The sequence below is a fragment of the Etheostoma spectabile genome, chromosome 1, assembly GCF_008692095.1.
Source record: "Etheostoma spectabile isolate EspeVRDwgs_2016 chromosome 1, UIUC_Espe_1.0, whole genome shotgun sequence".
Lineage (NCBI taxonomy): Eukaryota > Metazoa > Chordata > Actinopteri > Perciformes > Percidae > Etheostoma > Etheostoma spectabile.
Window position 1 is genome coordinate 22,751,623 of NC_045733.1, and position 14,628 is coordinate 22,766,250.

General features: G+C 41.6%; 1 protein-coding gene across 2 annotated transcripts in view; it reads right to left on the reverse strand.

Moving 5' to 3' along the window:
• The window catches only part of dpy19l3 (dpy-19 like C-mannosyltransferase 3), a 61,995-nt gene that overhangs the window by 28,865 nt on the left and 18,502 nt on the right, over window positions 1-14,628 (reverse strand). For both annotated transcript variants that reach the window (XM_032516331.1, XM_032516401.1), the window contains 7 exons: window positions 13,187-13,308; window positions 12,491-12,636; window positions 7,435-7,558; window positions 7,069-7,203; window positions 5,724-5,855; window positions 1,955-2,056; window positions 1,138-1,211 (listed from right to left, as the gene is read on the reverse strand). In XM_032516331.1, the coding sequence (XP_032372222.1) occupies window positions 1,138-1,211; window positions 1,955-2,056; window positions 5,724-5,855; window positions 7,069-7,203; window positions 7,435-7,558; window positions 12,491-12,636; window positions 13,187-13,308 (835 nt within the window). The remainder of the gene's footprint in view (window positions 1-1,137; window positions 1,212-1,954; window positions 2,057-5,723; window positions 5,856-7,068; window positions 7,204-7,434; window positions 7,559-12,490; window positions 12,637-13,186; window positions 13,309-14,628) is intronic.

Genomic DNA, 14,628 nt, shown 5'->3' on the forward strand with positions numbered 1-14,628 from the left:
GACCAAAGCTGGAGAAAGAGTTATCTAGCTGATGGGATGTTATCTAGCTACTGAGCATGTGCAGCTCCCAACAAAGAAAGTATAGAAGTGAGATGAAAATGAGCATAATATGGGCGCTTTAAGTTACATACTTCAGTAAATGCATTGAGTTACTTTTGACTACTGGTTCATATAAGAGGTTACCCTAAAACGTCTTGGTCATAATTCCAGCTGACTGCAGGTTTGTTGCTCTAATAACAACTCCAGATCATTTCTGGACCAGCTTTGAAGTGCTGAAAAAGCCAAGCTTTGTCCAATCATTGAAACATTAAATCAAGATATAATAGGGCCTAGTTCTTCCAACTGCTAGATTAAAACTGGAAACAGCATTAAAAACGTCCAGGAACTGAAGAGAGAGCTGCAAAAATGGACATTGTACGTGTATATCACTTACATGTTTCTATCGCAAAGTACAAAACATCTCCTTACGTAAAGGTCTTTTTCTGCCAGGTTGACAAAAAAGCGATACACAAAGGTGTACTTTATTACAGCATACAGTATGTTTTAAAAATAAACTGGATCTATTATCTCAATGTGGCATGACTGTACAGTGTAAATTTGTGTTGATGTTTTACAGCACGCAGTACATTTTCCGCATTACATGATGGCAATACTGCTTCTGGTAAAGTAACTGAACCCAGAATTGAGGTTTCACAAAAATTTTGGCATGAAAAAAAAAAAAGAGATGTCAACCATTGAGAGAAACAAGAACAGATGGAGAGGCATATAGAATGGAGAGTAAGCTATGTGTTTGCCAGCATCCTGAATAATCAAGAGGCCAGTTGTGTGGCGTTGGGTTGTGAGCTGTTTTATCTGCCATCCTGGAGCAGCTACCCTCCACACACCCACACACAAACACACACACAGTATCTGATCGATGGGAGGCCTGATGGCGTTACCCCGACATCTATTATTCACACACACTGCACGTGTGTGTGTGCGCACCCCAGGTGCTAGTATACTGGTGCATAGTGGATAATAAGGTCTGTGAGCATGTACCTGTGGCAAAAAGTGGATTTATGAGAGTAAAGTGCGCCGCAGGTGGATCTATGCTTGCGTGTGTTCTGTGTGTACGCTGCTACGAGTGTGTGTTCATACCTCGTCGGGCCCATGGCAAACTTTGACTTGATGAATTTAAAGATGTGTTCGTCTGATCTGAGCTGTAGTGCTTTCTGTAAAACACACACACACACACACACACATAAACAAACACACAGCGATAAGGTCATCTTGTCAAGGCTCAGATCAGCATGCCCAGGTGTATAAATATGTAAATAAACCACATAGAGATCATACGGTGAGCTCACATCATACCTCCAGTATGAGTTTAGATATGCAGAGGAGGGGAGCAGTAGAAGTAGGTTGGAGAGTGTAACGGGGGTGGTGGGGTGGGGGTAGGGTGGTGGGAGGTGGTGAGTAATAGCGCGTTCCACTTGTACTCAGAAGTCGTATTTTTCCGAGGTCAATGTCGGAAACACGTCTCCCTGACTTCGGATTTCTGAGCACAGAACTCAGACAACCATCAAGTACCCAAAGCTAAAAATCCAACATGGCTGCTCCGTGCATCATCAGCAGTGAAAGATGCAGTAATATACAGTTATAAGCACTTCTGTCTTATTATTGTCCCACTAAACCAGTCGTACACCCATCTGTGGACATGTTGTCACGCTGTTTGCATGCACAAAAAACAGCATAATGCGTTGTTATAAGCTGGTATTTCTAAAAAATAGCTGACTGGCTAGAGCTAATGAAAACAATGAAAATCGACTTGGAAATGGAACGCATTTAACTGGGTGTGACGTCATTCCCTGCTCCTGCTTCCAAGTTCCGAGGTAAATGGAAAAGCACTATAAGACAGGAAAGGGAGGAGTGGAGGAAGGAGGGGAAAGAGAGATGTAAAAAAGAGGAGGAGCACCTTGGCCAGGTAGTTGATGGTGACGGTGAGAAGGAGAACCAGGGCGCTGTGGAGAAGCAGTTTGCCCAGACGAACCAGCAGGCTTCCTGTCTTCAGACCAGACTGCATCAGCAGGCACCAACACCAGATTAGTCGATACATATTTCATATCTTAAATGCAGATTTACATTTAGACATTTGAGGGATATATATATATACACCTGTATATAGGCACACACACAGACACACAGAACACAGAGCTAGGCAATATATCAATATTATATCAATATCGAGATATAAAGACTAGATATCGTCTTAGATTTCGGATATTGTACTATCTTAATATGGCATAAAGGCTGCATTACAGTAAAGTTATATCATTTTACCAGACTGTTGTGACTGTTCTATTATTTGCCTTCACCCACTTAGTCATTATATCCATATTACTGATGATTATTAATCAAAAATCTCACTGTGTAAATATTTTGGGAAAACACCAATAGTCAAGACTACAATATTGTTGTGGTATTGATTATTAGTTATTAGGTCAGACATATTGTGATATTTGATTTTATCCATATCGCCCAGCCCTATATCTTCACTTAGACACGCCTTGTATTAGGTACATGCAGAGATGCTCACGAGTCTCTGAGCTAGAGTCCACGTCAAGTCTCAAGTCTTTGAGTTAGAGGCCAAGTCTGCAAAGTTATCAGCGTGCCTGATAATGTGAGATGTGGTTTGAGCCGGAATCCTTTATCTTGGTACCACATATTTAGCATTCAGCCTTGTTGTATGAAGTTTTTAAAGCAAAAGCTTCTGATGCATGTCTCAAGTCAAGTCTGATGGCACTGTGGGAGTCACGCTCAGGTGTCCCTCTTTCCTGACGGGGGCTCGGAGCTTGCATCGCCCTAGAGCCCCAAGATCTCCAACAAGCAACTTTGTGCCTAAGCTGGAAAAGTGCTTTACAATTCTCATTATTATTGTTAGTAGGCACGATAAATCGTTATAAAATCGCGATTCCAATTAACCCTTGTTCAAGATTACATTTTTAAATAACTTAAAAAAAATTATTTATTTTTTTATTTATAATGACTCTGATTGTCATTTAATGTAATGAGCCAACTGCATCACAAACACTACAACTTTCTTCTATGAGTTTTAGCCCTCCTGTTGTCCTGGGGTTAAATTTGCCCCATTTTGAAATTTGGGATTTTTTCATCCAAATTGTCCAAATATTACATGGATGGTTCCATAACGCTTCTTGCTAGTTAAAGGAAAGCTCAGTTACTACTTTTTGAATTTTGGGTTTTTTAGTTCCCCAAAAAACTTTGACAAAAGACAAAAAAATGACATAATTTCATATTAATGAGGTTTCTTGACCATGAACTCGAAAAAGAAAATAGTGTAAAACTAGTGGTAATATAGTGTATATATAATGTCATATATTGGTGTTAGTGATGTGTACAGTGTACCGATGGTAGTGTTACAAAAATGAAGAACATTTTGAAAAAAAGCGTCAAAAAGTGATTACAAAAAATAATGTCATTTTCAGTTTTGACCTGGGAGGACAACACAAGGGTTAAACACAGACTGTATAATGCTCTCCCTACTCTTCCCTGAAGCCTCTTAAGGCTTGTGGTGATGCTCAGTGTGCTATAGGTGCCAAAAAATCTACGTTTGGTACTGCCAATATGTTTGTTTTGTCATGGTTCATGACAGCATTACACTTTGTGAAAAATAAATCGTGGCGGAGAATCCTGATATCAATTGCAAGCTAGAAAATGGTGATTCATCTTTCAATCACCTTGTCAAACCTTATCTTTTCAAATTGTGCAGGCCTAATTGTTACTATTAATATTAATGTTGGTCTTGTTGAACTACAAAAAAACCACACCGTCCACTGTCATTTGACAGAGTGCTGCTTCAGTTATCTGACAAACGATGTTTGGCCGAGTCCAACAGACAGCAGCCACTTTCATTTTGGACATTAATATGAATTAGCTACAGCTGATAGAATTTGCTGTTAAGGAGTTTTTCATGTGAGTTTTCAGTTTGCTGATGTACAAGTGGAGTTGCATGTCGAGTCATCAGATTCATAATTCGAGACTAACTGGAATCCAAGTCAGTCACCTCTAGTATGAATGGGTCAAAATGCCTGTTTAATGAGACATTTCACAATAAGAGCATGTGTTACTGTATACAAATATTTAAAGCCAGATATGAAATCTTTCTCTCCTGTTTGTGATTCTCAACCTTCCTCCATCTTACTCTCCATTCCACGTTCATCCTTTCACATTCAATGTTTCTGTAATTGTTTCTGCGATAGGATCTGATTTAACTAAATTAAATTTAGACCTGACAGGAAAATGTGTCTACAGCATACTTATTAGAATTATCTTCTGCAACAAGAAAAAAAGGAAGCGGACTGCAGCACGGGCTTCTTCACATCATGCAGGTTAATCTTCCATCTGTGCTTTTTCAAACAAGCTACCACAACTGTCTGGATATTCCTCTGTGAGACTTTGATACACTAACTAGGGCTGCACGATTATGGCCAAAATGATAATCACAATTATTTTGATCAATATTGGGATCACAATTATTATCACAATTATTTGTGGATTTTCAAAACAAATTTTATAGTCACAGAGGGTATTTATAACTGCTTTCACATCCATATTGTGCTACATTCCTCTTACGTTGAAGTTGTATGTTGTACATACATACAGCTGCAACGAATGTAAATGAAAATTATCTGAAATAAATACCCTAGGATATATATATATTTTTTAAAGTATCTCTGTGAAAGCTCCTTCTCTTGTTTTCAACAATAACTGATTAAAAGAGCCAGGGAGAGAGGGGGAGTGCGATGGACGTACTCACAGAGAGACGGCTGACTCATTATGAATGGTCCAGCAGGCTGCGTCTCACACGCTGTTACTCTACCAACTGAAGTTAGTTGCCTTCAATAACTTCTTCTGTGTTTTTCGCCGTGGCGGCCGCGATAGCAGAGTTACCGGCAGAAACACTGGTACAAATACAGGTTTGCCTCTCTTGCTTAACAATATACAGCTGTGTTAATAACAATTAAAACTGTGGACAAATGTCAGAAGCGTGACACCGGCGCTGTCGCCGCTCTGTCTCTGTTGCTGGGGAACCGTGTGAGTTAATGGGGGCGGGACTGTGCGGAGAGTAAGAGGAGAGAGCCGAACACAGGCACGGCTTTACAGAAGAAATGGGTCATGTATCGTAAAATTAAACCATATCGATATAACAACATTGCTTCGTTTGTGGAGAGGCAGCGGATGCAACTTAGAAGAAAAATATTACTCCAGGCCTGTGAGTTAACAGACACTAACTAGCACTGACTAGCACTGGTCACTGCTGCTTGTTGGGACAAAATGTTGCGTTTACTGGTAAACTGGTAAACCTTGAGACCGACGTGTAACCGACTGCTATCTGTTGAATTTTCCTCATGTTACTCTGTCCTCTGTGACTGTCTCCATCTAGAAACTAAGCTGCACGGTGCAGGGAACAACTCTGACTGGCACATGAGCAGACAGTGGTTTACGGTGCGGTAGATTAGCTTTGCAAAAAAACTCAGTGATCTATGAAATTACGCAATAAAAAAAAAAAAATCGTAATTAAAATTCAATTAATTGTGCAGCCCTAACACTAACATTTTTATATTGATTCTATATAATCCCAAATCCTGCCTCTTCTGATTTCAAACACTCAAATGTTTCACTCCATATCCATTTCACACAGACACAGACACACACACACTAACCTGGCAGTGTTTGATGAATAGTGCGGCTACGATGAAGCTCAGAACCAGTGATCCCAGTATCATGGAGTTACAGAACTGGAGGAGCCACACACTCAGCAGACTGCTCACTTGAACAAGGTACAAAGTGGTCACCTAGAGAAACACACACATAGTGCTGTGAAACAATTAGAGTAGGTAACACAAGCTGATGTCAACCCTTCCAGGAATATGCCGTGTTTTGAGGATTGACAACTCTGCCTCTGGGACTGATATTAACTCTGATGTAGTCCTTTTAAAATGTAGGCAGACTTAAAAGGCCCCAATGTTTATGAGGTTTGTTTAATATTAATATCCGTCCCCCCAGCCTGCCTATGGTCCCCCAGTGGCTAGAAATAGTGACAGTTGTAAACCGAGCCCTAGGTATCCTGTTCAAATGAGCTGAACTGGCATCTTGCTCCTTATGAGGTCATAAGGGGCAAGGTTACCTCCCCTTTCTCTGCTTTGCCTGCCCAGAGAATTTGGCCCACTCATGAGAGAGAGACATCATGGCTTTCAAACGAGCAAAGTGGCAGTTGGTCAAGGCCACACCCCCAGCCTCCACCTTATACATATACATATATACTTATACAGTATTAGGGGACCACTAAGGTGTATATAAAAGAGACTTCAGATAGAGTATTAGGGGACCACTAATGTCTATATAAAAGAGAATTCAGATACAGTATTAGGGGGCCACTGAGGTCTATATAAAAGAGACTTAAGATACAGTATTAGGGGACCACTAAGGTCTATATAAAAGCATCCAAAGAGTGCCATGTCAGGAAACCTTTAAGAAACTAGAAACTGCCTGTAGCTTCTCTAGAACCAAACTGTATCCCAAAAGTACTTACAGAAGGACTGCAAAGCACTTATTATGCAACCACAATGTACAGCCTACCACTGACTTACAATGCACTTCTACTTTAGAGACAGAAAATGGGTTGCGGACTCATGGCGGTGCGCGAATAAGAAAATAAAAAGAGTTTTTGTTCAACTACTTTCTAAATTTTTTTGTCAATGATACATGTTGATAACGTTTTTAATTTAATTTATACTGTTTATTGATCCCTGGTGGAGAAATTACAATTTACACTCTGTTTGTTAGTGCGTTTAAGGACAGCAGTGCTGTCTCGCCATTATTATCGTTATCGAATTTGGGTACCCAGGAAACCAAGTGTGAAGTAGATTGGATGAACACACGGGAGATGTTTCAAAGACAGACGCAGGCACACACGCACACACACAGTTTCTCCAATTTATAGTTAGATTACTTGTTTTGGCCGCCATTTTGGAGTCTTAAAGCATCTGTTCCGTCTCTGAGACGTACCTGTGTAGTTGTTAAGAAGTCGACACAGTCCAGGGCGTATATGATGAGAGCCTGAACGAGCAGGATGAACTGGTTGAATTGCCATGTCAGACAGAAACAGAAAGTCGTCACGTACATCAACCACACAATCACCTTCTGTGGATCGAAACAAACACACACACACACACACACACACACACACACACACACACACACACACAGGTTAGATACTTGGTTTCTGATGGCATGTACAATTCCTGTTGTGCTACTGTCCTGCAGGCTAATTGATTTGATCAATAGCTGTGATGTAGAGTGTGTGTGTGTGTGTGTGTGTGTGTGTGTGTGTGTGTGTGTGTGGTGTGTGTGTGTGTGTGTGTGTGTGTGTACCTGCTGTAAGGCGGTGAGCTGAGGCCGGAGGTAACAGGTGACAGCGGTGACCTGCAACGCTAAGAAGGGCAGAGACCAGTTCTCTCTGAGGGAGATGGTGAACTCCACACGAGTGGTATCCACCCTGAAAGGAGGTAGAAAGAGAGCAAAAGAGGAGTACAGGAGGACATCTTTTCTTTTTCTTTTTTTTTTAAATGATGTAATATAAAATGTCCCAAGTCGCAACTAAGGAACTTGCTCTGCTAAGGGCCTCAGTGGTTTCCGTAAAGTGGAGAGAACGACTGGTGGGGATCGAGGCTACATCCACTCTAATACGTTTTCATTTTTAAGCTGCTTTTTGACAAAAATAATCTCTTTCCACACAAGCGTTTTAGCTCCGTAGCAGGGCTAAACATCGTCCATTTTAACATGCCTGACAATCATTATATCCTGTTTAAACCTTGAAAAGATTTGGTATTTGGTTCCTGGCTGCAACAACAAATTCAACTAGAACTGCACGCAGTTTCAACGGGGTCCAAGCCTCCCCACGCCAGTCGTCCCCAGCGACCCGGGTAGCGCGCCAATCACTACCCCGCTGCGAGGACCGCCTCGGGATTGGGCCTAGATGGCATCCGTCAAATTTTGTAAAATTCGGACGAACGGTTCATGAGAAATACAGTTTTTTGGTATTTGTAGTGCCCCCTAGCGGCCAATGTTCGTCAAATTTGTTACAGAGCCTCAGGGGGTCATAGCAAGTAATATTGTAAAGTTTGGCTTCAATAGCATTTATGTTGGCCGAGATATGGCAAAGAGAATGTTTCCATAGCTAGCTACACAAATTTGTTTGCGCGTATTACGCGCAATTTTTATCCTATAAATAATCTTTATATAACTTTGTGTCAGGTCGGTCTGGAGATGCTATGTGCCAAGTTTCGTGCAGATCCATTGCACGGTCTCGGAGGAGTTTGAAAAAGTTGTTTTTTGATAAATCGCGATTTTTCACGCATAAAAGTCTAGGCGGAAATGGGCGTGGCCTATATCACGAGATTCATTAGGATCCAGGGAACGCGCGGATGTAAGGTTTTTAAATTTCCGATGTACGGTTTGGGAGTTATAGGGCTAAACGTGTTTTTCTCTGCTATAGCGCCACCTAGTGGTAGAAGTCGGTCAATTTTTTTGGCTGAGGTCTTTGCGGACTTTCGGACCAGTCCTGAAAATGGCGCATCGCCACCATGTACGGTTTAGGCTGCAGCACCAGGTTTATGCGGAGAAGAATAATGATGATGAAGAATAACTAGAACTGCACGCAGTTTCAACGGGGTCCAAGCCTCCCCTCGCCAGTCGTCCCCAGCGACCCGGGGAAATGTTCTATGTTGATTAGACCGCCTGTAGAGGGCCTGTCTTTACCAAATTTGGCAGTGGGCCTCCGGGTGGTGGGCGAAACAATCATTACTGGCTTGGTTTTGATAGCATGTACTGTGGCAGAGATATTGCAAATGCAAATTTTCCATTTAAATGCATTGACTTTGTCCACAAAACCAACAAACGTCGATTATAGCGCCCCCTAGTGGCCCATCGTTACCAAATTTGGTATGAAGCTTCCGTGCGGCATGCCAAACAATCACCCCAAGTTTGGTGTTGATACCACGTATTTTGGCAGAGATATTGCAAATGCAAATTTTCCATTTAAATGCATTGACTTTGTCCACAAAACCAACAAACGTCGATTATAGCGCCCCCTAGTGGCCCATCGTTACCAAATTTGGTATGAAGCTTCCGTGCGGCATGCCAAACAATCACCCCAAGTTTGGTGTTGATACCACGTATTTTGGCCGAGATATGGCAAAGTACGTTCGTGAAAAACACACTTTTTTGTATTTGTGGCGCCCCCTAGCGGCCAATGTTCGTCAAATTTGGTACAGAGCCTCAGGGGGTCATAGCAAGTAATATTCTAAAGTTTGGCTTTGATAGCATTTATCTTGGCCGAGATATGGCAACGGCAATGTTTTCATAGCTAGCTACAAAACTTTGTTTGCGCGTAACACGCGCAATTCTTATCCTATAATAAATCTTTATACAACTTTTTGTCAGTTCGGTCTGGAGATGCTATGTGCCAAGTTTCGTGCAGATCCATTGCACGGTCTCGGAGGAGTTAGAAAAAGTAGGTTTTCGATAAATCGCGATTTTTCACGCATAAAAGTCTAGGCGGAAATGGGCGTGGCCTATATCACGAGATTCATTAGGATCCAGGGAACGCGTGGATGTAAGGTTTTTAAATTTCCGATGTACGGTTTGGGAGTTATAGGGCCAAACATGTTTTTTCTCTGCTATAGCGCCACCTAGTGGTAGAAGTGTATGAATTTTTTTGGCTGAGGTCCTTGCGGACTTTTGGACCAGTCCTGAAAATGGCGCGTCGCCACCATGTACGGTTTAGGCTGCAGCACCACTTTTATACTACTAAGGAACCTACCGAAAACAATAGGGTTCCACAGCCCTGCTGTGTGAACCGCGTATCGCCTTGCGATACCGCGGTGCACGCATCCTCGGGCTTGGACCCCTAATAATGGAGGAAAATCCTAGCGAAAACAATAGGGTTCCACAGCCCTGCTGTGTGAACCGCGTATCGCCTTGCGATTACTGCGGTGCACGCATCCTCGGGCTTGGACCCCTAAAAAGGTGTGGGGGGGCCTTTTCTGGAACACTTTCAGAATCCATAGTCAATTTAGAGAAGCACACTCCTTCTCTTCCTATTTTACACTGGCTTGCTGTAACATCATTTGTCGGTGTCAAACCTATTGAAAAATGGGTTCAGCTCAGAAAAAATTCGGTTGGTGCCCAGATAGCTCAGTTGGTGGAGCGGGCACCCATATATAGAGGTCTACTCCTCGACGTAGCAGCCGCGGATCCCTTTGTCGCATGTCATCCCCCCCCACCCCTCTCTCTCCCCTTTCATGTCTTCAGCTGTCCTGGCAATTAAAGACCTAAAATGCCCAAAAAATAATCTTAAAAAAAAAAAAATGAATGGGTTCAGCTCAGAAGAAATTCAGGGTCCCCTTATGTTACAAAAGGCTTTCTGCAGCTTGTATTCCATCCCACACCTCCTTTGTACTGTTCTGTCCTATTTTGACCTCAATCTTCTCCCTGAAGTTTTTTTTTTTTGGCCTCTCTCAGTTTCCCATTCAGCTCATAGAAGTAGTGTACGATATTGCAATATACAAGGTTCTAGTGACTTTCAAGTAAAATACTAAAATGCTGCAAACTCTGCCGTGTTCTTTTTGACCATTGCAGCTTTTAATAATTGGTGTGCATGTCTCTATGTTAGCACTACGGCCTCACAGCAAGAAGGTTCTGGGTTTGAATCCTTTCTGTGTGGAGTTTGCGTGTTCACCCCCGTGTTATGCGTGGGTTTCCTCCGGGTGCTCCAGTTTCCTCCCACCATAAAGACATGCATGCTGGGTAACTAGGACTACAGTTGGAAATTAGTTCAAAGATACCCCCCATAAAACTTATCATACGTTCATTTCTGTAAAAGGGGGTGTGGGGGTAAGCAAAGGGGGGGAGCCAAAAAAAACCCTGACCAATGAAAACAAACTCTTGCTGAGTTCAGGAACCTTACATTAACTTACCCCCTGTCCCCGTAAATCGGATATTTTTTGTAAATAAGTGATTTCCCGTTGCCCTGAATTCCGCGCTTGACCCAAAAAACCCCGGGCCCGTTAGGTCCCAGGCCTGGACTCTGGTTGTTGTGGAAATTTCAAGCAGTATGATATGACATGATGACAGCCCTTTTTTCCTATAGTAAAACCTCCAAAAGTCCCAGACCACAAAATCTTTCATTTTAGATGCACGGACTGGGGAATTTTAAGTCGATCTGTGAATCTCTAGGAGGTTTTTAAAAATAAAGCCCATTAAAAATTTTGGCCCAATCCCGTTGCCACTGGGGGCGTATACTTTGATCCAAAACGAGTGTATAGTCCTAGGGGGGGACTCGGAATCGTGAAAAGTTCGAGCCAATTGGATATTTTAACACTCAAGTTACACCCACTTCCTGTTTCGATGGCGAAACGCACAAAAGGGCCACCTGCCACGGCCATGCCCTATGAAAAACATTTTTTTCTTTAATAACATTTCAACCCCCACGGTCTTAAGATGGGCACAGACCAAATTTGAAGTTGATCGGATGAAATCTCTAGGAGGAGTTTGTTAAAGTACAACATGTGGAAATGGACAAAATCACACTAATTTATAACTTTCAATTCAAATTGGCAAACTTGTTGTTGGTTTTAGCGTATGGCTCAAATGGAGTTTAATGTCCGTCCTGCCATGCTACATATGTGTAAGTTCCGTGAGTCAAAGTTAAACGAACTGCAGGGGCTCAATTTTTTAAATATTGTAAGAGGCGTCAGCGAGACATTTTTGTGCGCCAATTCCCGAAACCATTATTAAATTTTCACCAGAATTGATGCCTCTGCCAATTTTTGTGAGTTTTTGAGTATGTTAAGCCCCTCAAAAAGGCAATTCATGTGCTGGTTAAAGAATAAGAATTCCTTCAGTTCCAATAAGGCCTTAAGAATAAGAATAAGAATAATAACAAAGGCCACTACGAGGAGTTGTGGAAAGCTTCTCAGAGATCATAATTAAGTGATACTGAATCACATTTACAGAGGCACAAACATGTGAAATGTTGGGTTATTTTTTGCCATTTTATATTTTATTTAAATGTAAATGTAAATGTGCTGTATTTATATGGCGCTTTTCTAGTCTTAACAACTACTCAAAGCGCTTTTACATCTACAGGAAACATTCACCATTCACAAACATTCATACACTGTGGCCGAGGCTGCTGTACAAGGTGCTCATCAGATAAACACTCACACACACTCACACTCCGATGTGCAGCATCGGGGGCAACTCGGGGTTCAGTGTCTTGCCCAAGAACACTTCGGCAGGGCCAGGGATTGATCCACCAACCTGCCGATTGGCAGGCAACCGCTCTACCACTGAGCCACAGCCGCCCCAAATGGTAATCCCCCATCGTCTGCTGACATGTAAACTTGAACACACTGCTTTTACCCACCTGTTGAGGATGTACCAGACCCCAGCAAGCATACCGGCCAGCCAGGAACCCGACAGGAGCCATGCTGTGAGGTACAGAGCGATCACATACACCGCTTGGAGCGAGAACACCGTGTAAATGTAGAAATACACTGGCTCCAGATACAACTAGAACACACACACACACACACAGAAACCATTAGTCATTAGGCACTGTAAATGAACACACACACAGAAGTTGACTACAGTGACAGCGACTGACTCGGGCATTCAGGAACTGTGACTGTGGAATTTTCAAAGTTTGGTCTGATATTTCACTTCGACGCCTTTCTTGTCACAGTGAGATCTCTGAGGAAGCTAAGTAACTGTTTCTCGGTTAATTGATATGCCAATACGGAAACATTTCCCTTCCAGTGTGTGCAAGTGGGCCGAGCTATGTCTGCTATAAAGACCAAAATCTAAAATGCCACCACATCTCAAATGCCTGACAGTCTGCTAATATGGTTATCATTCACAACAGTACCAGGGAGGTGGTTAATAATGATGAAACCGAAGTGTGGTATTCTTTTTCTTCGAGAATGCTTCATTTTCATGGGCCACAAATGACAAGAAAAGTCACAGACACAGTCAATCATTTTGTAATAGTGGCAGCCATTACTTTAATCTTTTGTGTTTTACAAGCCAATTGTAAATAGCTGACAGCTGAGTGATGGGGTACCTGTATGGGCAGCAATCTGTAGAGAACACTGAGGAAGACCTCTTGGTAGATATTCATTCGCTGTAGGAGATTAATGGTCCTCTTGGATTCTGTCAAGTTGTCGTGGATCAAATCGGAGAGCCCTAGGAACACCCACCCACACACCCACACACACACACACACAGTTAGAGACTGATAAAGCTCACTTTGCTCATTAACAGAGTATGGTGCTGTTAAAGAACAATAACAGTGCTTGAAATTCCTGTCAACCACTACGAGTGTTTGTGCCTGAATTTAATTCTGTAATTGCTAAGAGCACAATGGATGTCTGAACCCATTAGTGCCTTCAAATTTGGAAGCCCTCAAGCATAACTTCCTCTGCTCAATTAAAATAACTAAGTACTGTTGAACTGCTTTTTCTCTAAAAAATCGAAATATGTCAGGGTTTTCTGGCAATGTTTTAGTGTCATATCTCCAATTAGGGCTGGGCAATACGGAGAAAATCAGATATTACAATATTCTTGACCACATAACTCGATGGTGACATTGTGGCGATATTCTATTGTTGACGATCTTCACCCTTAGATTTTCAATAAATAAGCATCCGGAATGTGGACATAAAGTCTAAGTGGGTAAAGGCAAATAATAGAACAGCTAGAACAGTCTGGTAAGTTCAGAAAAGTACATCACTTTACTGTAATACAGCCTTTAAAACCAGTAAAAGACAACACTTATGTCATATCACAATACTACGATATCCAAAATCTAAGACGATAACTAGTCTCGCATTAATGATATATCATTAATGCCCAGCCCTATTTCCAATTGAGTGTGGATATTGTTTAGGCCGTCATTTACTAACTAAAATGATCACAAGAGAAGATGATTGAAGATCTGGGTGGCATACTATTCTTTTCTAAATATTCCCTTCGGGAAATCCAGAATACGGATGAGGAAGTTCTTCCAAAAAAATGTAAAGCTGCTATAGGAAAAATATCTTTTACTCTACATTAATAATAATTTGCTGTGAAAGGTGTCGCTTAGTGATCACATGACTCTGCAGTACTCCTTAGTTCTACACAGTAATTTAGCATCTTTCAGCTTGCTGTTTTAATTTAATGGTCTGCAAATTAGCTCATTTGCTCCACTCTCACCACTATCATTTGCATTGCTTTAACCTTTATGTTGTTTTCAGGTCAAATTGACCCGTTTTCCTATATAAATGTTCTTTTTAACTACCCAATTGTAATTACCCCAAATAACATGATTGATTCCACACAACGCTGTTTGGCAAGTACAAATCTCTACTTTCATTAATTTGGGGGCGTCTTATTCAATTGTATAGCATTTGAAAAAAAGATTGAAGTGGTTTTGAAATAGTATTGAGTAAAAGTTGACATATTCCAGTCTGTGATTATCCATCAACATGTATTCCTTTAATTTTAGTCTAAATAATAATCTAA